We start from the raw sequence: 26,372 nt of genomic DNA, 5'->3' as shown, positions 1-26,372 counted from the left end.
TCCCATCTCCTGTACACAGGTGCTTTTTCCCTCCGCCTGCCCTGAGCGAGAGCACATCAGAGCACGTAGGGGGTCTTGCCTTGCTGCAGAAAATTATTTTTCAGTCTTTTAAAAACCAGGATACAACCTGTAAATCCAGTTCAGGGTTTTCTGGGGGCAAAAGGGAAGAGGGGTTAGAGCAATGCTCTTATTCGCATCACCTCGCTGTGCCCTCCCTCGCCCCCAGAGCCGCAAACCCCGGGCCACAGCCTTTCCAACCCTGTGCATGCGCATACGCTTGCCTTTTTATTTTTGGCTTTTTCTTCCCCCCCTCTCCCCGCTCCTTTCCCTTGCTACGGGCGGACGCCAGCGGCACGCAGCGCGCTGGCTCCGCCGGCGGCCCGGCCCCGTCCTCCGGGGCCGCTTTCGGTTTCCATTCTCCCTCTGGCCTGAAGTTTCTTTTCCCCGTCCTCTCCCAGCCCAGGGAAGGGAGGGATCCTCTCGCTCCCCGCCTGCTCTCCAGGTGCCAGGGCAGGGTGCTACGGGACCGGGACCGGGATCGGGATCGCGAGTGGGACCGGTGCCGCCGGCGACGGCGGTGCGGAGCCGGCCTCGCCATGACCGCGGAGGAGAAGAGGAGCCTGCAGTGCTACCGGCGGTACATCGAGAGGAGCCTGAACCCCGTCTACATCCTGAGCAACATGACGGCGTGGCTGTCCGACGGTGAGGGGCCGGCAGCGCCCACATCCTTCCCGCCGCCGGCCGGGGCGGGGGGGGGCTTCCCTCGCCCCGCCGCCGCTTCTGGCCCCTTCCCTCACTCTTTGCCTGCTTCGGGTTTTTGCCAGAGGTGAAGGAGAGAGTGCGGAAGGAAGAGGAGAAGGGGGTGACGGCGGCCGCCGCGCTGTTTCTGGATGCCATCCTGCAGCTGGAAGTGGAGGGATGGCTCCGGGGCTTCATCGACGCCCTGGTCGCAGCAGGTGGGTTCCCAGTCGCAAGCGAGGTTCCCAGTCTCCTCCGCTTCGCCCTTTCCCCGCCAGACCCACAGCCCCCCGGCACACCCACGATGCTTCTCCCTTTGCCTGCCAGCCCAGGCCAGCACCGCTGGGATGAGAAGCATCGCTCCGTTATCCTTGGCCTTCTGCTGTCGGGCCTTGACACATCAGACAAGATGCGGTAGGAAAAAGTAGGTTGACAGAGGATGGAAATAAAACTCCTCGATGGCATGGGGAAACACCCACCTGCAAAGCAGCTGGAACATTTTTGATTATGGAGAAAGCCAATGAAAGATGAAAGGATGCAGAATAAAGCCTCATTGAGAGGAGATTTGTATGTCTTGGGGCATTTGGAGAAGAAATATGACAGCCATTGTTCTCACCAAGTATAATTAAAGGAAGCTAAATCCTCTGAAAGAGAAAGCTAAATGGACTTCAGGATTTGTGTGGGGGTTAACTGGTAGCGGAGGAGAACTCAATTCAAGGACAGAGACTTAAATTAGAAACTGATTTTTAAAAATTATTCAGAAGTCTTAAAAGTCATATGTTTCAAGAAGTAAGTAACTATTAATACTTTAAAATGAGATGATTGTTCCTCAGTACCTATGACTGCTTGATGTGTGAGGTCCTAATGCAATTTCCTTTCCAAAATGTGACAGAAGAAAGGTGTAAAATTATGGGGATTTGCCAGCTTTCCTCTGTACATGTAGGTTGTATCATAGAATCTTGTTGGTGATTTGTTAGGTATGTTGAACCCCAAAATCTCATGCCATAAGCCCCCTTTTTTTTGGGGTTGGGTTTTTTTTTTTTCATTTGCTCACTATTAACTATGGATAATTACTGTATCTCAGTGAGCAATTATTACCAAATTTCTTATCACTTGGATGTAGCCTGCTCTCCCCTTAAAGCAAATACTAGGTCCAGAGCAGTGATAGTCCTAATACCAGCCTGTGATAGTCCTAATTTCTGACTTGCAAAAATGTCTTCTTTAAACATGTTGATAGCATTCAGTTTGGTGTATCTTCAGCAGAAAACTGGAAAAGTTAACCTGCTGACTCCAAGTGCTATCCTAAGTACTTACTAATTGGGCCTGAGACTAGAATATAGCATTACTCTTGTATTTGGCAGATGCAGAGATAGGTGATAATTAGATTAAAGACATTGTGGTGGTAAGTATCCACACTTTTCTTCTGCTTCTCCAAAAGAAAATAAAAAGTTAAGCAAATTCCTTCTGTTTGCCTACAGTTCTTCTGGGCCCCTGACCTGCTTTCTTCCACCACTGGAGCCTACACAGCACATCACACAAGTCCTCTAAATACACTTCCCGGCCACTTTCTGTTCCAGGACAGTATTTTCAGCTGTTTGCTGACCGTCTAGGCTGCAGGTGTCTGGGTTGCTTTCAGTCAGGGACTGACTTGAATCCAGTATGAAAAGGGTTTTTGAAGGAGGGTGGAGCCAAGGACAGGTCTAAAAGGTAAAGAGCTGGTAAATAAAAGAAAAAGGCACCAGAGGTGTTTGTGGTTCTGAGCGGTGTCCTGTGCTCTGGGAATTCCGGTGGAAGAGTATCATGGCCTGCAGGGATCAAAGGAAGGGCGTTACGGTTGCTTGGGTGATGTGAGCTGTGACATTGTGTAGCTCTTTTTCTTTTTCTTAGCAAGTGTTACTGCTCTTTTACCATAGGATTTTTCATGTTATGCATACAAGTGCTGTAAAGGATAAGAGTCACTTAATCTATAAAATTTTTTTGCGATTCACCTAGGTTTTTTGTCAGTTACAGGCCAAAATAATTTTAATTTCTCCAGTGTGGCTGAGACAGTTGGGGTTTTTCTCAGCTTCTTCCTACCTAACCTACCTATCTACCTATTCTCCTAGGTGGAGACTGAAGTCATAGTAACAATTTGTCCCTTTTTCTGAAAGGTTACACCGGACTGGCAGAAGCAATTGAAAACTGGGACTTCAGCAAACTGGAAAAGTTGGAGCTGCACAGACAGCTGTTGAAGCGGATAGAAGCAACGATGCTCGAAATTGATCCGGTAGCACTCATGCCTTACATAAACACGTGCCTGATAGAAAGGGAGTGTGATGAGATCTTGCAGGTACGGTACATCCTGGTATTTACTTGTTTTTTCTGCGGAGACGTGCTGGCTGCCTCACTTGCGGGATGAATTGGTGCCCATCCATCAGGCTACTGAGATGAGGAGGATGGCCAGCCACGGTCCCCTGGGGAGGGACGTCACTTCCTTCTGCTGAGAGGAGGCTTGGCTGTGTGGCTGCAGCTTCCCACAGCAGCGCTGTCTGCGACACCCGCACGTCTCCTTCTTCACCCCTCTGGCACGGTGGATGAGGCGGCGTGCGAAAGGGTTGCAGGCAGGAAAGCAGGATGGGGTGGCTTTGGCATTGATGGTGCTCAGCTGTGTGTCTTTGCAGAGTCCAGGCTCCCACAAAGAGACCTCAGCGAATCTGGTGGTGCCACATTACAGTGAAATGGGTGCCTTGCTAGGCCTTTGAAAGAGAACCCTTTCTTGAGCATTCACGCTGCATTAACTCTCCTAAAAATACAGATGGAAGTAGGCAAAGTGGCATTTAGATGTTGCCTAAATTGATTTCTGCTTGTCATGGGATTTGACAGAGTCCATTACCTAAACTGGGGCAACCCCTGGAAAGGGCAACGGCTAAAGGCAACCCCTTAGCCCTAGAAACTTTGTGTGGCCCTTTGAGTTTTGTCAGCACCCAAAAGAATGGTCATAGAGTGAAATGAAACTTTTGGTCTGAAGTCATTAGCTAAATGCTATGTAGAGGTCAACAACATTTTCGCTGCCTTTGGATGGGAAGCCGCTGTACTGTTACCCAGTTCTAGCTCAGTGTCGTTATTGTTGACTGATAACAAGTGACATTACCGATCGCTCATCATTTACAACTGGTCAATAATAAGTTACTGATGCTGTGTGAAGGAGCCTTTTAGGTGTTCTCGCTCCTTGTGGCCCCTGAGAAGGGTTGTTTGCAGCTATTTTATTTTTAAAGCAGTATTTCTTTGTGGAGATACACAACATTTGGAAAGCTATTGTATCTGACCAAACATCAGGCCTGCCATAAATTTTGTACTTCTGCATTTTCCTGTTCTGGAATGTTTTTTAACCAGTTTGGCCTCAGAGGTTTATGGCAGATATGGCTTATTACCAGGATGTTGCCAGGTGAAAATTCACAGAATAGCTCTGCAATTTTTCAGACCTTGTGAATATTTAAGTAAATAACCTACCTGTTGATGTAGTCCAGCTGAGTTTAGGGTATGCTTAGGCTGGCAGAATTGCAGCAGTAGTAGGTAAATGACTGAATTTTATTGGAAACCCTTTATTCTGTGGGAAGGAAATGCAATTTTCAACTGAACTTCAAACAAACCAAATCAAAACATCAATCAAAGAACAGTGGTTTTGGTCACTCAGAAGCTACAGCAACTTTTCTTTGTTGTGTGTGCAGATTAGCGAATACAGAAGCAAAACAGCTGGGATAACTAAACTCATTGAATGTCTCTGTCGATCGGATAAGGAAAACTGGCCGAAAAGCCTTCAACTGGCACTAGATAACACAGGATATTACAATGCAAGTGAACTATGGGATATGAGAGAAGGTAAACTGCGAATTGTTTTTATGATGATTTTTCCAATTCTTGTACCAACAGTAATTTTTTTTTCAGGAGAATAAGACTAATTTAAAAGGATACCATCGGACTGCATTGCTCTTTGTTTTTTGAAAATAAAACCTTTTTTTTTTTTAAATTAAAACATCTTTTCTATAAAATGAGATATAGGTACTACCCTATAAACCATCAGAAATTTTTTTTTTAGTATTTTTCCTCAAACTGTAACACACAAAATTCTATCTCAACATGAGAAAAAACTTCTTTACTTTGAGGGTGGCAGAGCCCTGGAACAGGCTGCCCAGAGAGGTGGTGGAGTCTCCTTCTCTGGAGACATTCAAAACCCACCTGGATGTGATCATGTCCAGCCTGCTCTGGGTGAGCCTGCTCTGGCAGGGGGGCTGGACTAGATGATCTCCAGAGGTCCCCTCCAACCCCCACCGTGCTGTGATCCCGTGATATGGTTGTGAATGATGTCTTTTTTTTGGTAAGCAGAACTGGACAGCATACAAGGCTCTGAAGGTACAAAGCTAACAAAATGTTTGTCTTCTTCCCTCCCTTCTTCTGTAATTCACCTTTTGCCATCTTTTTGGTTGTTTGAGTTGTGATAGATGCAATGTTTTCTGATAAAATATGATTAATAATTTGATGGTCTAGAAAGTGATACACTTCTGAGACCCATGGAGCAGATCATATACTTCTTTGAGAAACCGATAGGCTGCCTTTCCTAAGTGATTATGTTCATTTTTTTGTAAAAAATGCAGGATTTCTCCTAATGAGATTTTGCTTTTGTCATTGAATTTACCTTTTTCCACTTGAAAATACCTATATGAGCACCCTGAAGCATGGGAGGCTTCAGAGCAGAATATGGCATTCCACTACAAAATAATTATGAAAGACAAGTGATTTTAGATAAACTGGATTGTATTTCTTTATATCTACATGTGCTTTCTCCCAAACCGTAAATGATTGTTTGAATTGCTTTTAATTAGCAACTGGGACAAGCTATTTTTAAGTGGCTTCTTAAACAATATTTCTTAATTTTAAATGTTTTTATTGCTGTAGCGTGTAATTTCTTATCTAGAGAACTAATTGTTGTACATATAAAGTTATGTATGTAGTTAATCACTTTATAAATAATTATATATATAAAATATATGAGAAGAATATTTATATATATATAGATACTATTTTCTGTAGCTGGTGGCTATACATATTATTTGTTTAACAGTTATGTTTTACAAGTTAAAGATATCCCTGTCTTTTGGGGCAGCTTGTGCTAACCTCCAACTGAAAAAAGCCACAGTTGGTCCACTGAAGAAACATTGTCCGTATTGTAAGCATTTTAATGCTAGCAGTTAAGAAGCGTTGCTAGTAGAAGTTAACTGGAGATACTGTGTGCTTTCTGGAGCTGGATTAGGGTGGAAATGTGCTCTTTCTCCCTCTCCAAAAGCAGCGCTTTGTGATCATGTTTTGTGTTTGCAATGAGACTCTTCATGCAAAGCGCAGTGACAGTTCTTTGAGAAGGTAATAATTATGGAGCCAAATAAAACTTTAGCAAGCGTTTTTGGAACCTCTCTTGATTATCATGTAAGATAAAGGATGGAGATAGTCTTACAATTTCTAGGCCCTTCCAAAAGGTAGGGGGAAAGGGAGAAGAAAGTTTTGAATTTACAAAACTTCCTTGAACTCTTCAGTATTTTTCATGCTTGTGGCTAATGTCCATGTTAAATCTGTAATCTTGTCACTAAACACAGACAATATAACTTTCCTCCCATTCCATTATATCCCTTGATTTTTAAGTGATAGATAAATGTGCTTTGATTATGCAGGTCTTCTAAACTCAAGACTCAGTGCTATCCATCTTACTTGAAAGGGAGCCTGTATGCAGCATCATTTTGTGTAGTCTTTCCATACTAGCAATGAACTTCTTCACCTTGTCATCCCAGCAGACACAACATTTTGAAATCAAAAGGATCAACAACATGCCTTTTTTTGTGATTATACAGATAACGGCAAAGATGTTGACGGTGAAATCACAGATGCCTCTGAAAACACCTTTGAAACCACTATGACATTCTTTGAAAAAGCAGAATGTGATAATAATCTCAGTGAAAATCTCTGTTCAGCTTTAGGTAAGACTTTGCAAATTACAACAGTTTGTGGCGGGAATTCTCCATTTCCTTAGACTCCTGAAGGATGCAGATGCAGTGTGCCACAAAGGAAGGTACTGAGGAACTAGTACAAATCTCTGACTTGATTTAATTGTCTTCCGTTTTAAAGAATCTCATACTGGGCATTGCAAATGTTAGGGGTTGCGTCTCACTTACCACATTTCTAGTGCAAAGTTGTTCTGTCGGTGTATTATCAAAAAGGTCTCCAAACACCGGGCTGTTGTTGATGCACCTCTTCTCTGATATAACTAATTCACATGTGACCTGATATTAGCCAGTTTAGAGAGGTGAGTGTGGCTGCATAGGATCCGTGCAGTGGCTGTTGTGTCTCCTATGGCAAATTTTGTTCCAACAGTGGTTCCTAGTTCCTGTTCCATAAGTGCAAACCCTCTGACAAGACTACAATTTAAGAGAATATTAACTTCAGAAGTCTGTAGAGCAGAAGGCTAAAAGGCATACTGTGCATATATTTGGGAAAAAATAAGCCCTTGCGTTTTCCTTCTGAGTTGAAAAAGACCAGTTGAGGTGAGAGCTGTCAGCCAAGACCTTGAAATTAGTTCATTTTAGGAAGCACAGTCGAGTGGTAACAAAAGTATGCCATCAAACCTACACAAAACTCTTTCTTGTCTGGTGCGTATGTCCTGTTAAAAGACTTGTCTGTCAGAGAGTGCTTTGTGTGGGGACTGCCAGAACTCTACCTCTATCATTTTAGATAGCAACTGTGTGGGGTGCAATATATTTTATGCATTTCTGTTGCAACACTCTTCACAAAAACATGGTTCTCTCCTAGAAGGGGTTGATCAGCCTTCGCCTGTTTATGAACCAAAGAAGGCTCGGAGCTATCAGATTGAACTCGCGCAGCCTGCTATCAATGGGAAAAACACAGTGATATGTGCCCCCACGGGTAAGAAAACACACGTTTCTTTGAAAAATGCTCTTGGTGGAGAGGGCTGTGAAGGATAGGGAAGGGTAAAGGTTGAGTCAAACGTTTCTAGCTGTTTATTTAAAAGCAGTCTTTCTTGCAGGAGAAATTAACGACCAAGGGCAGCACAGAGACTGAGCAGGACAGATGAGCCTCTTGGCACTTCAGTGCTTGCATCCAGATTTCCATGTTCTGACCTCTGCTTTCTCACTTCCCAGTGCAGAGTTTTGAGTGAAAATCACTCACTGATCTCTGCAGATCTTTAAGAAATTTGGCTTGCAAGTTGAAGGAAAAATAGGATGAGTTGCCCTGAGACTCCCTTGCCTTCTGTACTGCAATGCCTGCCACATCAAAACAGCCCAGGAAACTTTTGCAGTAGCTCAGGACTGAATTAAGAAGGTTGAAGGTCAGCAGTGAAAGAGATCCATCAGCTGTTTCTCTCCACCCATGTTTTCCCTGTTGCCCGCCTGATTCTCCCCTGGGCCCTGGAGAGGCAGGTGGGTTAGCAGAGGCAGGGACACAGAAGAGCTCTGGATGGCCTGGACAGCCAGCCTGAGCGCTGAAGGAAAAGAAATGTGAGAGGAGCAAGGATGCACGCAGAAGGATGGAACTGAAAGTCCCTGTTGCCTGTATCACAGTCTGATTTGATGTGGGAGCACACTCTAAGAGCAGAAATAGACTCAGTGATTTCAAAGAACTCAAATAAAATTGGAAATGGATTTTCCTTCCCAGTGACTGCCACATGGTCTTTACAGACTGAGAAAGAGCTGATTACCCACCTGAGTAGGCAGCAAGCATATGTTCAACTTTGTCCCCAGAGAGTCTGGAAGTGTTACATCCCCCTTGTCAGCTCCCCGTTGTTACAGGGCATCCAGATGATGCAGGCTGCTGCTAACAAATAGCCCCTTTCATACTAGTGCTTTACCTTTCACTTTCTTTGTTTAAAGGATCTGGAAAAACTTTTGTGGCAGTTATGATTTGTGAACACCATTTCCAAAATATGCCTGCAGGACGAAAGGCGAAAGTTGTCTTTCTTGCAACTAAAGTGCCAGTGTATGAACAACAGAAAAATGTATTCAAACAGCATTTTGAAAGAAGTGGGTAAGTGTAATTTGACCTGGTGGCTTCCTCCGCAGAAAATAAATTGCCCTCTAAGTCAGCTGTGCCTAGGGCAAAATGTGATGGGTTACTGGTGGCAAGAGTGCTTGGCATTAATGTAAAGATGATGCCTAGTGCTAAGAATGGCAAGTTACCATGGTAGACTTTGGTTGGAGAGGCTGAAGTCTGCTTTTGGAGAGATTAAGCACTGCTTGTGCAGCATCTATGGAAATGGCCAAAGTATACCTGTGCTTGCCTCTGGAAAAGGGTGAGGTGTGTTCTCTCTTGAGGCTCCTTTCAGCCCTGCTTCCAAAGACGAGGCAGTTCCAGGCAGCAGCAGTGGGATTCCTCTTGCCATTCTTAAATTGCAGTCTCTCTTTCTTTTCCAAATGAAAGGGCCCAAACTTCTTTGGGTTTTCAACCTTTAGTCAGAAAATGACGTTCCACCTCTCAGATGGAATTGAAGACTACTTAGGGGGGTATTTACAACCTATAGCTTCTGACTTCGAGGGAACTGATTACTGAATACCCACACGTGAATCCTTATAACTATGGGAAGATGAGGCTGCTGGGCAGAAAGCAGTCCTGTGCTGCCAGACACATGCAGAAAAGGGACGAAGGGCAGGATCTCCAAATGTGGCTTACATGTGAATTGACAAATGCAGCTTAAATGTACAAAATCACCACCCTTCAAATCTAATATATTTTAGTTAATTGGCATTAAAAATCTAGTTGTTTACCTTCAGCAGTTTTGTTCTCAGCTTCTGTGGGTCAAACTGCTGGCCCCAACAATTTGACATTTTGAACTTAGTCACTCCCCCTCAGGATTGCTGAAAAGTCCATCCTTCTAGCTTTTTTTTTGCAGGGCAAGACATACTTTTTCATATCCTATCTTTTGCCTCTTCTTCCTAGATATTCTGTTCAAGGAATTAGTGGTGAAACAGTTGCAAATGTCTCTGTAGAAAAGATTATACAGGACAGTGACATCATTGTGCTGACGCCCCAGATTCTTGTGAATAGCATTGAGGAAGGGATCCTTAGCTCCCTCTCCATCTTCACTCTGATGATATTTGATGAGTGCCACAACACTACAGGCAACCACCCTTACAATGTGTTAATGACCAGATACCTGGAACAAAAATTTGACTCCTCTGCAAAGCAGCTGCCTCAGGTAAGGCCCAGCCTGTCCGTGGTGGAAAAGTTAGAGAAAACCATTTTGCAGTGCAGTGGGCAAAGCCTGAAGGCCTGCTTTTTGTGTTAATCCCGTTCAAACTCCTGTTTAACAATGGCTGCAAATTGAAACAGTAGCATCTGGAACACTTTTCTCCCTCTTCCTGGACACCTCCAAGCTGTTCTCCCATGTTACGTCTTCTCTCCAGCTGCCAAGAAGGACTGATCAAGCATGACAAAGGCTGGAGGACTTGAGAGCAAACAGGATTGCTGGGCTGGGAAGAAAGCATGTGTCCCAGAATTTAGTAATAATCTTGTCACCTCTCTGTTGCTGTCTTCTGCAACAGTAAAATGGGGCTCCTGCCTCCACTGACAGGAGGTTTTGGTCCAGCCGAGGAGACATCTCCTCTGAATGAATGTGGAGGACCATTCTGGGGATGAATTTGTTCTTTCTGTGTATGATGACCGCTGGCAAATACAGCTGGTTATGGATTTAAGTGAGTGGATAATTTCTTTTGAGTTTGAATACTCTAAGCTTGAGTGCCTTGGAGAAGGCACAAGTGGGGACAAGGTTTGGCTCTCAAGATTTAGTCCTTGCACTCACGTTTACTTCCGCTGCCTGTTTTGTTTCCTTGTTTTTGAGGACGGTGACAACTTGGTGATTGGTAACAATGTCTTCTGATTTTTTTTTCCGTTTGTGACAAAGGAACAGCCACTGCTATACATGTGTGTGCTCAGATTGTAGGTTTAACTGCTTCTGTTGGAGTTGGTAATGCCAAGACCGTCAAGGAAACGATCGAGCACATCTGTACCCTCTGCTCCTACCTTGACATACAGGCCATATCCACTGTCAGAGAGAACAAACAGGATCTGCAGAGATTCAGAAACACTCCAGAAACACGTAAGCACGCTGCCTTTTTATTTCCCCGTGAGATGCCAAGCACCATAATTAAGGCAGCTCTCCAGTTCTCCTTTGATCAGGTGAAATTAAAAGCTTAAAACTAAGCTGGAGCTTTGCTTCTTGCTATCTTGAAAGGAGTTTAAGCATGCACTTCACTGTTGCCCTGCAGTAAGGCAGTGCCCATTTGGGCATATTTTCTCTTTGCTGAGATCCACAATCTCTAGTTTTTATTCAGTTCTGCCAGTGACGATTGAGGGACATTTCTTTCTGCGCAACTATAATGCTCATTAACAATAAACACCATTATGATTGCATAGAGCACCGTATGTTTTGTTCTAGACAGGAGTTTGTTCTGTGCTGCTCAGGGAAATGTTTTACTTATTCTGGCCACTGACTTCCATTTCTTGTCTCTAGATGTCAGATGGGTTAAAATGCGAGTTCAGAATCACTTTGCAGACGTTATCTCAGGTCTGATGTCTGAGACAGAAATGTTGATGAGGAAGATTTACTCCATAGGTAAGATACTGTAATATGGCCGTAACCGGTATTCAGTCTTTGATTACATCAGTGTGAATCCTCGTGGCTGCTGGAACAGTCACTCTTTTTCCATTTCCTTTTTCCTCCTCCCTTTTTACTTGCCTTTAACCAATATTTCCTAAATAAGAGAATACGGGTAGAAGAGAGCCAAGTCTTTTACTGTTATATGTGAATAGTTTGATAATCACAGATATTTTTGCTTGGATTTCAGCCTGTGTTTCATGCAGCTAAGGATGGTGCGCTTTTGACACTGTCACATCACTTTGAATGTTTAAAGAATCGGAAAAAAAGCTACCAAAAGGCTTGCTTTCAAAATGCAACAAGCTGGATTTTCTTGATGACAGATACCTGTATGTTCTTATTTAAGCATTTCTCCAGATGCTTCATACCTAACTATGTCTCTGTTATGGTGTTAGTCTGAATGTTGTGATTTCTTCCTTTCAGTGGAAAGTTTACTTTCACTCTTGCTGCTCTGACACTTCTTCTCCTATTTTCTCTGGCCTCTCTGAGTTGCACTCAGAGTTATTTCTAGGGGTGCCCTGATCACCTTTTCTGCTCAGCATTTCATCCTCTTCGTACCTGTGGGTACTCCTGTTTCCAGTGTTTACCAGGTCTTCATTATTTCCTACTGAGAAGCATTTAAGGTAATTTTACAGAGGAGGATCTGTGGAGCATGAACACCACTAGAGAGAGGATATGGCTGCCTAAAAAAGGAAACACTTGTCTGTAGGACTCCAACCTCAGGAGCTGCAGTGGTGTGAAGGTTTGCAGAGGGGGAGACGCATGGCTTTGAGAAGAGAACGGGACTCACGGTCACGAGACCTAATTCTGCAGCCCTGCAGAAATCAATTGATGTTTTCTGCTTTTGCAGAGTTCCCAGGTGGTGTCCAGTAAGTGGCTGTTATCAACAAATTTGAGAGCTACAGGGGGTGCAGAGCAGAGACCCATGGATGGCTATGCTCAGGATCAGCTTTGGTCTATCCAGCTCTGAATTACAGGATTTTTTTTCTGTCTTTAGACTGGTTTTTGCAAACTGACTAGGGTGCCTTAAACCTGTTTACCTCAGTCCTAGACTTTCTAGATTCCTTCCCACCTTAACACACACACTTTCCAAATATTGTAGAGTGAACTATATTCTGGGGCAGAGAGGGAGAATTAAAAAAAACAAACCTACTAAAACAAAACAAAACAAAACAAAAAAAAACCCAACCAAACACACACAACGCAGCCAACCAAATAAAACACAGCCCCAAACCCAAGAAATGCCAACAAAGAACAAATACCGTGGAATTTTTGAACTGCACCCTAAATTAAGTGAACACTTCTGCATCACTGTTCCTCTTGCATGAATGCCATTGGCGTCCCTCTGTGGACCCTCTGGTTACTGAAGTTTGTGAAGCACTGAGACAGAGTATGGATGTGGCAAGCAGGTACTGACTAGTTCTGCCTCAGGAACAGGCCCTTGGATAATGTGCCTTTAAGTAATGGACCATTTAGCAAACGGATGCTTAACTATTGAGTAGCTGGGAATTCGATGAGCAATGCACATGCAGCATCCTGAATACTGGAGGCTTCTAATAGGATAAGCAAGCTCTAATTTTATTGCTAAAGACTCTGCAGGTGTGTGTATGTACGCAGATCCTCAGCTGAATTTTACCGAGTTAATTTTAGCCTAACATCTGGGCGTACACTGAAACAGAGGGAGTGAAGAAGACAGAGCCAGACTCTTCTCAGGTGGTCCCCAGAGGTGGGACAAGAGGCAGTGGGCACAGACAGAAATACTTAAACAATAGGAAGAACACCTTGGCTGTAAGAGTGGTCAAACACTGGAACAGGTTGCCCAGAGAAGTTGCGGAGTCTCCGTCCTTGCAAGTACTCAAAATCCATTTGGACATGATTCCGAGCGACTGGCTCTAGGTGACCTTGCTTTGAGCAAGGGGTTGGACTAAAGACCTCCACAGGTGCCTTCTGTCCTCTGTGATTATATCATACAGCATTCTTCTGCGTAGACTTTTTAGACCTAACATTCATGGAAAATGTGTTATTTTCTAGCTAACTGTTCTGGTTATTTGTGAGTCAAGATGAAAAATTGTTTGTTTCATCCTTCTTTACTAGATACTGTCTCCCAAATCAACAAGAATGATTTTGGAACACAGAAATATGAACACTGGATAGTTGCAACTCAGAAGAAATGCAAACTGTTGCAACTGGCAGACAAGGAGAAGGAGAGCAGCATTTGTAGAGACCTTTTCATTTGCACTGAACACCTGCGGGTAAGTCTATATTCTCTTTCCTTCCACACAGAGGTGGAGCCATCCTGTTCCTTCTGATACAGGTATATTCATCTAGGAGCAAGTTTTGAACCTAATAATTTTGTTTGACACAGGCACAAAAAAAGAGTTGCATCTTAAGGTACTCGTTAAGAACAGTATAGTGCAGAGGAGACTTTGTAATGCTTATGTTGTCATGCAAATGGAAGAACAACACAAGTCTGTAATACTTGATCTAGCTAAATAAAATTCGTGTTCATTCTCTGCCCCTTGGAAAATCAGGTTTAAATGTGTATGTCTCTCTTTCTGAGCAGAAATTCAATGATGCTCTCATCATCAGTGAAGATGCCCGCATCGAAGACGCTTTAGCCTACCTCACTGAATTTTTCACAAATGTCAAAAACGGACCCTATACAGAGTTAGAGAAGCAACTGACAGCCAAATTTCAAGGTATTTCACACAGTACCTGTGACAGTAGCAGGGGAGAAGAGGGCTTATGGTAGGATGGTATAAGTCCTTGCTTCAGAGTAAGCGAAGTTGTTTTTCCAGAAACTGCACTTTTCAGAAGATCTAGTGTCCATGTGGATGCGAATGTAGTGTTAAGGGAGGTGGGGGGAAATTACTTTCTGGGGCTTCAAGCTTCTAGTGCAGGAGCTAAGGAAGTAGTAGTGTTGTAGCTAGATGCTGTAGCAGGTTCTTACATGCCTGACTTGGAGGTAAAGCAGCGGTGTCCTTAAGTAGGGGGATGGTGTACAATCATGTCTGCTGGCAGCATTAAATGAGGCACCATACACTGCTCGGCGCACTGCCCAGCCTCCTCCTGCCCAATGCTCCTGGACGAATCCCAAACTTCTGGGAAGAGGCAGGTGGCTCTTGTATGCTTCTGATTTAAAGTTAGAGGTTGTGCTGTTCTCTAACTTCTGGTTCAGTAGCAGGGTGCTGTGAACCAGCCTGTGATCCGGTGTGTTGCAGTGTTGGCTGCAATTTTAAATCGCTGGGGTGTCTGCCCTCTAGTGTCAGTTGTTTCCTAAGAAGGAATTGCACCGCTCTTTGCAAGACCTGAGTTAGTTTCGTTGCTGTCTTCTGATGCACAGTATGTCACAGAGGTTCTCCTGCATGTTTGCTACAAAATGTGAGAGATTCAGATTTTTTTTTTTTTCCTGGGGATTTTGTTGAATTTAACCTATAGCTTTCTTTGCTTGGATCTTAAAGGGTGGTATAGAAAATAAAAATAGATTCTAAAGGGAATGTGAGTGGCATTTGAAACTAAGTTTGGGTGAGAACTGCATTGAAGAAGGTAAATTATTCAAGACGCTGATGTTTTCTTCCAGAGAAAGAACCAGAACTGACTGCCCTTTCAAAAGATGAATCAAATGAGAATCCCAAGCTGGAAGAGCTTGCTTGCATCCTGGATGAAGCATACCGCTACAACCCACAGACTCGCACTCTTCTCTTTGCTAAGACAAGAGCCTTAGTAGCTGTAAGATGTTTCTTTTTAACGCTCCTAAAATGGGCAGTAAGAAAAAATAATGCTTTATTACCCTTCACATTTTGATCTGGAAATATAAAAATATGCATGTATTTGATCTTCCTAAGAAAATTCTTGTCTTTCTATGTCTTCCTAAGTACTGATGCAATGAGACAGGATGAGGGCTTTTTTTCTTTTTCTAAAAACTACGGTACAGGGGTGGTTCCTTCATCACTTTTTTCTTGCTACATATCATAGCTGATCATTAAGCTGTCAGATTTTTACTTTAGGTCTGAAGTCAGTTTTAACAAGATGTGTTACAAGGTTTTTGGCTTTAATGAGGCAGTATTATAAACCAGCAGCTCTGCTCTATGACCGACTGCACATCAGGAGGTATTTAGAGGTTTCCCAGAGGATTCCTATGGGCCCAAAGGAGGTCTGTGCCTTAGCATGTGTTCTTGATCAAGAACAAGTAACGACTTTGTGTGGCAGGTGTTCTCTGGACCCTTCTGATGCATCAAGGATCTAGGCTGGATGATCTTTCTCTCCCTTCCTTGTTCCCACAAAAAGTTCATGCTTGATGTAAGTGTGCTGCTAATCATTAGCTTCACTGTCTCTTAAACATTTACTGCGAGGTAACTTAGTCTCTGGCTACTGCAAATGGATTTATCAGCTGAGGGTCCCAACCCCCATTTTATGCTTGGGTATAGACTGGATGAATTGCAAACCAGAAGAAAATTAAAGGCAGACTAAAGTCCAAACTAACGCCACCAAGCATCTGCTGGCAATTTTCCATTATAGATGTAAAAGCCTACCGTAGCTTGGCTAATTTTGTTCTTGGGTAGGTGCAGTTTGAAGGTGCGACTTTCACTGTTCAGTGATAAAGTGCAGTTTGTAAATAGCAACTCATTTCCTTTAGATCCCAGCGGTGGTGTATTCAGTGATCTGTTGGTTTATAAGAGGAAAAGGCTTGCCTTTTAGCAGTGGAAGGCTGCTTGCTGTCTTGCCAGCCTTTAAGTTGCAGGGGTGGGAAAAGTGGAAATTAGTTGTGGCACAGTTGGAGCTGGCATCATGGCTGTGTCCTTTGCTTTCTCACCTATTAATAGGTGTTCATTCCTAACACACGCTTCCATCTTCTTTTCTGCTTTTGGTTCTTGGAAATATTGATTTTTCTAGGCACACACAGGCAGGATCTACCTATCTATCTACCCCAAACTAGCATTTTATCTGGACAGGGATCTAACTCCCTTATTTGCTTTGCAGGCTTTGAAGAAGTGGGTAGAAGCAAACCCTCTACTTAGCTACATAAAACCAGATGTGTTGATGGGTCGTGGAAGAAGAGATCAAAAAACAAGTACGCAGGTTTGCACAGAGGAATACCAGTTGCTAGGCCTATGGTGGCTACACTGCTAAAATTGTTCTGCTCTTCCTGTGTTCATAAACAGGCTCTTAAACAGAGGAAGGCCATGCAAGTTTGCGCTATGCTTTCTTCCATATCTGGAAGACCTTTAACCAACCCTAAGGAGATGCGTGCGTTTTCTGTTCAGAATCTTTCATTAAAGCAGCATAACACTGTCAGTGACCCTTTGCTGCAGGATTCTTTCACTAGTTCAAAAGAAGTTAAGAAACTGTTTGCTATCATGGCTTCTTGTGATTACTTCTAGTGGTATTTTCTCTGTTCCTTTTACAGATCCCTCACTTATTTTGTGTTTGGTGTCACAAAGACATTTTAAGGGAGAATGGAAGCTACAGCTGAAATTTATTATGCATGGCTTAAGTTAAGACTTAGCTTGGGCTTAAAATAACTAGGCCGTATGGGGGTGTCTAATAAAGATCAACTAGGTGTTTTGTCTGAAATGGTGTTTCCCAGGCTGACAATTCTTGTGGCATATCAACAGGAATTCCTGCTCAGTGTGTGTAGCGTGCAGCCAGCTGGGTATGCAAACTTAAACTACTTTTCTAGATCAAAAGGACATGCTCATTTCTAATCACTTAAGTAAGAACAAATGCAGGGATCTTGTTCAAGGAACTCTCCAGTGTTTTCTTCCTGACGCAGTTTCTTGGTACTGTAGGTATGACCCTCCCAATGCAGAAGGGGATACTGGATGCCTTCAAAACCAACAAAGACAGCAGACTGCTAATTGCTACGTCAGTTGCTGACGAAGGCATTGATATTTCTGAATGCAACCTTGTTGTGCTCTATGAATACTTCGGTAATGTCACCAAAATGATCCAAGTCAGAGGTATGGAATTTCAGAGCTATTACTTTATAAACCTGTTTTGGCCTAGAAATGGGCATAAAATGCTACTGAATGGCACTCTGGAAGTACTGTAGTAATATGTGCACATCTTGCTGTCGTTCCTCTGTGCCCCTGAGTGAAGTCAGATGAATGATGGCATCGGACATGACAAACTGGTTCACAGAACGGAGTCCTTGATATTGTGTGACTTCTCTTTTGCCATGCAAATTAGCCGTGCTGCACAGGGTTATTGAACTGTTGAGTACTGATTCCTCAAGTGGGTAATTATACATATAAGCAGAAGTATGGCTAGAAGAGCTGTGGTCAGAAATAGCACAAATTGTTCCGACTGTGACAATTTACAAAGGATTGCTGCAATGGAGTTTCATGTGTTGCCTTGGCTTCTGAAGACCTTCCCCTGCCCAGTGGCTTATTCCCAACCCAGCTACTCATGGGGTCCCTGAGGCCTTTGCATGTGCAGGTCTCTAACTTTCGACGCAGGAAAAGAAAAAAGAAAAAAACTCTGTTTCTGTCTTGGCTTGTCTAAAGAAGTCTGTCAAGACTTCGGTGTTGAATCCTGGTGATTTTACAATACGGCCAGTAGAGGGGAATGAAGGGTCGCACCAAATACTGGCTTCTGTTTCACATTCATAAATGTCATAAAATTGCATATGTCTTTCAAGGGTGCATCGGCAATATTTTATCGTATAACCCAAGTAGTTAATTTCCTAACTTGATGGGAATTGATCTCCATTGTACTTAGCCCTCTGCTTTCAGGGTTTGTGTCCTATGATTTTCTTATTTTTGCCTTATAATGAAATAATTGGTCCAAAATTCACATTTATGGGTGAAAAGGTAGTGCTTATCCTTAACAAGCCATTAAAGATGCAAAGAAAATAGGCTGTGTCAGTTTTAAACCACATAAAATCATGATTTTGGGGGAATGGGAGCTCAACAACAAATGTGAGCTTTTTTTCTAACTGAAATACTTCTAAACTGGTATGAGATCCCTGTAGTTCTTAGTTTGCCTGCGTCACAGCAGCAGAAAGCAGGCAGACAGTAGGCATAGGCAGGTGGAAAAGATGGCATTTGCTCTTGTTGTCTCTTTTCTTGCCAACACTGTATTTCCAGTTCGTCAGGTTTTTTCCGATAGAATTCTTTTTTTTTTTTTTTTTTTTTTTTAGTAGACACCAATTAGCAGGGCAGAAAGTAAGACTAAGATGAACTTTTGTCCCCTAGCTTTTGTTTCCACAAGAAGGCAGCAAGATGCTGTAAAATAACTGAAGCGTGAAGTATGCCTGCGCTTAACTGAGGCACGCCTAGCACTGGCTGGGGGATATCCATGAGGATGCCTGGAAGGGCACATCTTGTTCTGGTTTGTGATCAAAGAAGAAAGAGCTGAGAGAATGCTGTTCAGAGGCAGCATTATCTGAATCTGAGCATGGGAAACAAAAGCAGCCACGCAGAAGTCCTTAATGTTCTTTTGTGGCATAGCTGCTGCTTTTGCACATCTTGTTAAGAGTAACTAAAGAGGATAACTGTGTTGCTGTATAGGTCGTGGAAGGGCAAGAGACAGCAAGTGCATCCTTGTGACAAGCAAAACAGAAGTGGTTGAGAATGAGAAACACAACCGTTATAAGGAAGAAATGATGAATGAAGCTATTGAGAAGCTACAGAATTGGGATGAAACAACATTTGCAAGAGAGGTTTGTACTTCTGTGGAATTTTCGTACTCATAGATAGGCATAGAATCATAGAATCATAGGGTTGGAAGGGACCTCTGGAGATCATCTAGTCCAAGCCCCCTGCCAGAGCAGGGTCACCTAGAGCAGGTTGCACAGGAACACGTCCAGGTGGGTTTTGAATGTCTCCAGAGTTGGAGACTTCACCACCTCTCTGGGCAGCCTGTTCCAGTGCTCTGCCACCCTCAAAGTAAAGAAGTTCCTCCTCATGTTTAGGTGGAACTTCCTATGCTCAAGTTTGTGCCCATTACCTCTTGTCCTGTCCCCGGCCACCACTGAAAAGAGCCTGGCCCCATCCTCCTGACACCCACCCTTTAAGTGTTTATAAGTGTTGATAAGATCCCCCCGCAGCCATCTTTTTTCCAGACTGAAGAGACCCAAATCCCTCAGTCTTTCCTCATAAGAGAGGTGTTTGAGTCCCCTCATCATCTTGGTATCTTGGTAGCTCTCTGCTGCACCCTCTCCAGCAGTTCCCTGTCCTCTTTCAACCAGGGAGCCCAGAACTGGACACAGTACTCCAGATGCGGCCTCACCAGGGCAGAGGAGAGGGGGAGGATGACCTCCTTCGACCTGCTGGCCACACTCTTCTTGATGCACCCCAGGATGCCATTGGCCTTTTTGGCCACAAGGGCACATTGCTGGCTCATGGTCATCCTGTTGTCCACCAGGACTCCCAGGTCTCTTTCAGCTGAGCTGCTCTCCAGCAGGTCAGCCCCCAACCTGTACTGGTGCATGGGGTTATTCCTCCCCAGGTGCAGCACCCCACACTTGCCCTTGTTGAATTTCATAAGGTTCCTCTCCGCCCAACTCTCCAGCCAGTCCAGGTCTCTCTGTATGGCGGCACAGCCTTCTGGTGTGTCAGCCACTGCCCCCAGCTTTGTGTCATCAGCAAACTTGCTGAGAGTGCACTCTATCCCCTCATCGAGGTCATTGATGAATACATTGAAGAGGACTGGATAATCTATATCAGCCTGTCTAGGACCAAATGATAACCTGAGGAAAGTCTTCACTGTATTTGATTTCAGACCAAGGCTAGATCAGCAGAGAAGAGATAGTGTGTAGTGCTAGCTTGCAGAAGTTCATCTGTACTGTAACTGTAAAAAACTTAGAAGTAAAGGTAGAATTTATATAAACTTCTGAGCTTAGAAATAAAATATAAGCTATTTTGTCCACTGAAAGGAAAATATTGCTGTGTGTGCTTGGGATAGTGGACAGGAAGATGGGAAACTATGCAGATGGTGGTAATATGTCTATCCATATTCATGTTCAGAAGCACTTTATCTTTGCTGCAGGTCAGTACAAGTGCTTTTCTTAAAGTTGTTTGTCATCATGTCAAGTGCTTGTTGATTTCAGAGCAGTGGTTTCTGGGAGATTTCAAGAAATGAATGCCTGGGACAGTAATAGGATGACATTTGGGTTTGTACATTCTCTTCTGCTGGTGACTTCTTTTGTACAGTGTACAGTACGGTTCATCTTTGCTTCAAGCGATGTCTGGTAGATGAACAAGCGTAGTAGAACACCTCAGCACACATCCAGTGCTTGACAGTCACCCTGCTGTGTGCTGCACACTTACCAGATCAGAAAACATCATGAGTGTGGAAGGAAGTGTCAAGAACTTCTGGTGCTGAGGTGACATGCAAGAGATGTCTCAGGCTAAGCTAATGACAGAATTTTGGTCAGGTAGATTCCTGCCTGGCACAGCAGGCACGTCTGCTCCATGACCACCCCACCTTCCCAGGTGCTCTTGCATAACAGGTACAAGGCTCTGCAAGTGCAACCAAACAATGACAAGGACAATGGTTCATCTAGCTTAGAGGTGTCACCAAGGTCATGTCAGCCCATGCCATGTGTCAAAACCACTTCCACAAAGAAAAAAAGATGGGTCATTGTCATAGGAAACTCCTGAGGGACACAGAAGGCCCAATATGCCAACCAGACCCACTTCTCAGGGAAGTCTGCTGCCTCTATGGAGCCTGGGTTAAAGACGTGAAGAGAAGACTTCCTACTCCAGTACAGCCCTAGAATTATTACCCATTATTGATTTTTCATGTAGACAGCAATGAAGTTGCAACAAGAAGTCTGAGGGCAATCAAGAGAGACTTCAGAGTCTTGGGATGACTGGTTAAGGAATCTGCAGCAGAAGTACTGTTCTCCTCTGTCCTTCCAGTTGCAGGGAATGATGAGGGAAGAAACAGGAAGAGCCATCACATCAACACCCGTGTCTGAGCTTAGTGTCGCTGGCAGAATTTTGCATTTTTTGATCATGGGTCAGTCCTGGCTTATATCAGGAATAGTGTGGCCAGCAGGACTAAGAAAGTGATTGTCCCCCTGTATTAGGCACTGGTGAGGCCACACCTCAAGTACTGTGTCCAGTTTCGGGCCCCTCACTACAAGAAAGACATTGAGGTGCTGGAGCACATCCAAAGAACGGCAATGAATCTGGCAAAGGGTCTAGAGCATAAGTCTTATGAGGAGCAGCTGAGGGAACTGGGATTGTTTACCCTGGAGAAAAGGAGGTTGAGGGGAGACCTTTTCGGTCTCTATGACTACCTGAAAAGAGGTTGTAGAGAGGTGGGGGTCGGTCTCTTCTCCCAAGTGACAAGTGATAGGATGAGAGGAAACAGCCTCAAATTGCACCAGGGAAGGTTTAGATTGGATATTAGGAAAAAATTCTTCACCCAAAGGGTTGTCAAGCATTGGAACGGGCTGCCCAGGGAAGTGGTTAAGTCACCATCCCTGGAGGTAATTAAAATACATGTAGACGTGATGCTTGGGGATGTGGGTAGTGGGGCTTGGCAGTATTGTTTGTGGTTGGACAGGATGATCTTAAAGATCTTTTGCAACCTAAATGAGTCTATGATTTCATCTTCCTAGACCTTTGTAACAAATTTCCCAGAGAAGACTGAAATAAGCCAGTGGCAGCCACTATAAATAAAAAGGCTTTGTACAGAGTTCTGCGATATCCCTGTGGATTTTGCAGATCACCTCGTGTTTCCAGGCAAGAGACTGAGCTGTGCAACAAAGGATGTCCAAGACCCTCTAGCCTTTGTGAAGTTTCTTCTCCCACCTCTGAGGCTTGGTTTGGCTGCTCCTGCTTCTTTTCAGAGGATTCTGCTTCTGCATGAGCTGCAGGTTCCCAGCTCCAGGCTGTGGCTGTTGCCTCTTTCTCTGTGTGCAATTTCTGTGGTCTCTGGAGCCTACTTTCCAAATGGTGATCTTCTCCTATAGCTATTTCTGCTATAGGGAGTGTCCATGACTTAGTCTTCACAAGGACTTAATAGTGTTACGACCAAAGGGGCCATAGTGGGATAGAGGAGGGGAAGGAACAGACAGCATAAATGCTGTCCATTTTGTAGTCGTGTTCTAGCCTTGCATTCTTAACCTGACAAATGTACCATGTTCTGTTTTTGGTATGAGTTGCTAGAACAAGGCACGTTTTGTTTGTTTGCTTTTAAGTAATAGATTCCCAGATGTTACATATCCCGAGTCGTGTTTAGACAGACATTGGGGCTTCTCTACATTTCACAATGATCTTGATTTTTATTTATTTATTAAAGATACATGACCTGCAAATGAAGGAAAAGGTATTACGAGATTCCAGGAAGAAAGAAACAAGACCTAAGGTAATGGAAGGGAAAAAAAATCTTCTGTGTGGAAAATGCAAAGCGTATGCCTGCAGTACAGATGACATCAGAATTATAAAGGTATGTCTCTGTATGGAAGCTTACACCCATGAACACCAGGGAAGTCAGCCTTATTGAACTAACAACATTGATTATCAGTGTGGAAAGTAGGCTATTTTGTGCAAAATGGAGCAGAAAAAAATTTTGATATGTATTATGTATTGCATAGATATTGTATATCAAGTATTCTTGGTGATGTCCAACGTGTGCAAACATGTGATATGACAGGAATCACTTCAGTTTTCCTGAACCCCCTTCTGCTAGAAATTGATGAATTTTGTGGAAAACTATGTAATCTTCAATGACATAACCTACTAGTATAACTGCTGGATTTTTACTTTCCTAATTAGCATAAGACTGGAAGTCTTCCTGCAGCTGAGAGATTTCTCCCACCATTTCTGTTGACTGAAAATTATGTGTACAAAGTACTGAGATCAGCTCACTGTTTAGCTCCTTGGCTTATAGGCCAGTTTTCAGTTTTGATAGGTAAGGCAAACCATGGTTTTACAAGAGGAGCCCTTTAATTTTTCAACATTACTTTGTTTCTCATTGTTTAGGTAGTTCACATTGCTTCTATGTATCTCATGGGGACATTTTTATTGCACTCTTTCTGAACTTGAAGAATTTCTCTGTAGGCCCAAGAAGCCAATACTTCACACATGGAAAGTGGTGATCATGAAAGAGAGCCTTTTCTGGGCACTTTGAGCCTTTCTAGTTCTGAAATTGAAGCTGCTTCTATTTGTACTACTCTGAAAAGTGCAGTTGTGATGTGATAAGGGACTTCAGGCCATAGCTGAGCGTTACAGAGTGTTTGCCTTCAGGCACTTCCCTTTTTAATCAAGGAAATCTTTTTGTTTGTTTGTTTTGTTTTTACCAGCTGTTTTTGGAACATAGATGGAGTTCACTGCTCCTGTGCATAGGGAAGGTCCGTGGGTGAGGAGTTGGGAATAGTTCAGCCTTGTGAAAACCTAGTTATGGTTCTTTTACAAATAACATGGGATATCTAACATGCACTTCTGGCTATTACTCCATTTTTTGCTGATACCTGTGAAAATAGACCTGAGAGTTCAGAAAATTCTTCAAAATGAGTTTTTGGTCAGTACTCTGCAAATAATCTCTACAAACTGAGTTCTGTCATAGTTCAGCCTATATATTTAATAAAGTTGGGGGGGGAGGAGGGAAAGGAATGGTGTTTTTACTGTTAAGCATTTCTGTCCTGTGTTGTTTCAGGAATCGCATCACACTGTCCTAGGAGAGGCATTCAAGGAGCGCTACATAACAAAGCCTCACCATAAAGCAATCCAGTTTGATTGTTTTGAGAAAAAAAGCAAGATGCATTGCCAAAATACTAGTTGCCAGCATGACTGGGGAATCACTGTGAAGTACAAGACATTTGATAATCTACCAGTGATCAAAATTAAAAGCTTTGTAGTAGAGGATGCTGAAACTGGGACACCAATGGATTTTCAGAAATGGAAAAATATTAATTTTTCTTTGAAGAATTTTGATGAAGAAATGTCCAGCTGAACTCGGCATCCTACTCCACTAAGCTGAAACAGTGGATGATCTATTTCCATGTAGAAAAAAAATCTTGTTCTAGGCCCCTCATCAGCATCTAGTTAGATTAAAAAAGGCTAATATGTCCACTAAAAAAAATTTGCTATCTATCTGATTAAATATTTCACTAGAAGTTTTAATATAAGCATGGACAAACAAGTGCCTAAGCATCTAGACCTTAATCCTTGCTGTTATGAAGTTGGTCTGAAAAAACAAAATCAAGTTGAATGACTAAATAAACGTCTAGTTTTAGGTGACAAGCCACAACTTCAAGCATTTCTGTGTGAATCAGAATCTTCTTTGTTACTGGTAACTTCTGGTTGGATTGTACCTCCATGCAGACAACATCGCTTATGCACAGTGACACTTTAAGCACTACTTTAGCTACTTTTAAAGCTTTTTACAAATTACTTTTAATGCTCTAGGGAATTTGGTATATAGAAAATTAAGACATCTTTCCAGTAACTTTTCTGCAAGAAAGATACTGCATCTTTTAAATTCATCTTTAATAGTGAATGCTTCTGCCAGAGTCTGAGAAAAGCAGTAGGGCTTCATAGAGCCCTCCTGGGGGAGGCATCTTCTGGATTGAAATGGTAGCACTGTTTTCTGCTGTCACTGCATGTTCATCAGGTTGCTGTTGCTGAAGTTGCAGAATGGACATGTTTCTATGTGTCGCTTAACTGAACAAGCCCCAAGGGAACAAGGCAGCGCCCTGTAAAGTGGATGAAGGCTTAATTTAGATGGTGATTAGCATTTACCCTGATGTCCTGTCTCATGAATTGTCACCTGAAAGCTCTCGGGACACTTATATTAATTCTGCAGATTTCATGTCAGAGCTGATCTAGAATTGGAACAAAGTCCAGGCATTAGTGTGTTTAAATCCCTCCTCCCCACCCAGATCCCAGACTTCTCTCAGAAAAACAGAAATTGCTACACACACAGTTATGAAACATTGTTAATGATTCTACATATCTGCAACCAGCTTAATCTTAAAATGTGTTTTCCATTCACTTTATATACTTGATAGTGCACTGAGGCAAATATGTAGAAAAATTGTATGTCTGAAACACCTGAACTCTGAAGAAAACAAACCACCTTGAACAGGAACCTAACGCAGATCACAAAAATGATTTCAACTACATAAACCCTAGTCAGGGAGATTTGTGGTGTTCTTTTAAACAGTGTTATGTGGCATTAAAAGCAAAACAACTTTTTAAGCACTGCTTCACGTTCCACCCCAGTCCATGTCCTTTACTGTGAAAGCCTCAACCTTAGTCCTACAGTAACGTACTCTGTGCTTAGTTTTTACCTAGTAACTTTGCTGTTCTTTCTTATAGCTGCTTCCAAAAAGGAAACACAGAACAGTGGATAAAGATGATTTATGGTTGGATAATGCCTCCCCTCCAAAAATACTAGGTCTTCTCTTGGCTTGATGATCATGGAAGATGCTCCAGACTTTGCAACATCTTAGTGGGCTTCCGCTGGACTTGCTAGAGAAACTCCGTTTGTTGTAATCAAGCAAGAATAGCCTGTTGCAGAAACAGTGCCATCTCTGTCCCCTCCTTAAGCCTCTTGACTTGTTTCAGAACTAATTTCATTATTTTTTTCCACATCCAGATGGAGCCAACTGCACAAAAAATACATTAGGAGGTTACTTTGAATGAATTTCTCCACTATGCTAATTGTTGTGCCAGTTGCTCTAAATGAGAGAGTAAGAATTGGTACTATAACCTTGTTTATCTCTGAGTAAAAGGATATTTGTTATCACTGTAACTAGATTCATGTCGTATTGTGGATTTGGCAGTTGCTGACTTTAATGAATGCATTACTGTAATCATTGGTTGCTAACAGCCATAAAAATTGCAGACGAGGATCCTGAAGTTCTGATAGATTGCCTTCTTGAGGACACAAAACAGAGGGAAATACATCACAGTAGAATTCTGTTGGGTTACAAAAGACTGCCATTGTCTCACAGTATTTGTATTCATCCTGTCTCATGAGGATT

General features: G+C 43.0%; 1 protein-coding gene across 3 annotated transcripts; it reads left to right on the top strand.

The window, feature by feature from the left end:
- The first annotated feature begins 322 nt into the window (after positions 1-322).
- RIGI (RNA sensor RIG-I) lies at positions 323-26,372 on the top strand. 3 transcript variants are annotated; one of them, XR_010069228.1, is made up of 19 exons: positions 323-702; positions 825-956; positions 2,889-3,067; positions 4,446-4,596; positions 6,615-6,740; positions 7,570-7,683; positions 8,649-8,802; positions 9,712-9,970; positions 10,708-10,870; positions 11,285-11,386; positions 13,523-13,680; positions 13,992-14,127; positions 15,009-15,157; positions 16,409-16,499; positions 17,218-17,388; positions 18,940-19,091; positions 22,685-22,831; positions 24,041-25,110; positions 25,705-26,372. XR_010069228.1 is itself a non-coding variant. In XM_063321499.1 (18 exons), the coding sequence occupies exons 1-18, from the start codon at positions 597-599 to the stop codon at positions 24,335-24,337; spliced, it is 2,784 nt and encodes a 927-aa protein (XP_063177569.1). In that variant the 5' UTR covers positions 323-596; the 3' UTR covers positions 24,338-26,372. The 3 variants fall into 3 exon arrangements, 2 of the variants coding, with proteins under 2 accessions (XP_063177569.1, XP_063177568.1); XM_063321499.1 differs by having other exon boundaries at positions 7,573-7,683; positions 24,041-26,372; XM_063321498.1 differs by having other exon boundaries at positions 24,041-26,372.

This window comes from Chroicocephalus ridibundus, chromosome Z (genome assembly GCF_963924245.1).
Source record: "Chroicocephalus ridibundus chromosome Z, bChrRid1.1, whole genome shotgun sequence".
NCBI lineage: Eukaryota > Metazoa > Chordata > Aves > Charadriiformes > Laridae > Chroicocephalus > Chroicocephalus ridibundus.
Note: the sequence above shows the minus strand (reverse complement) of the source record. Positions and strands in the feature narration are given on the sequence as shown.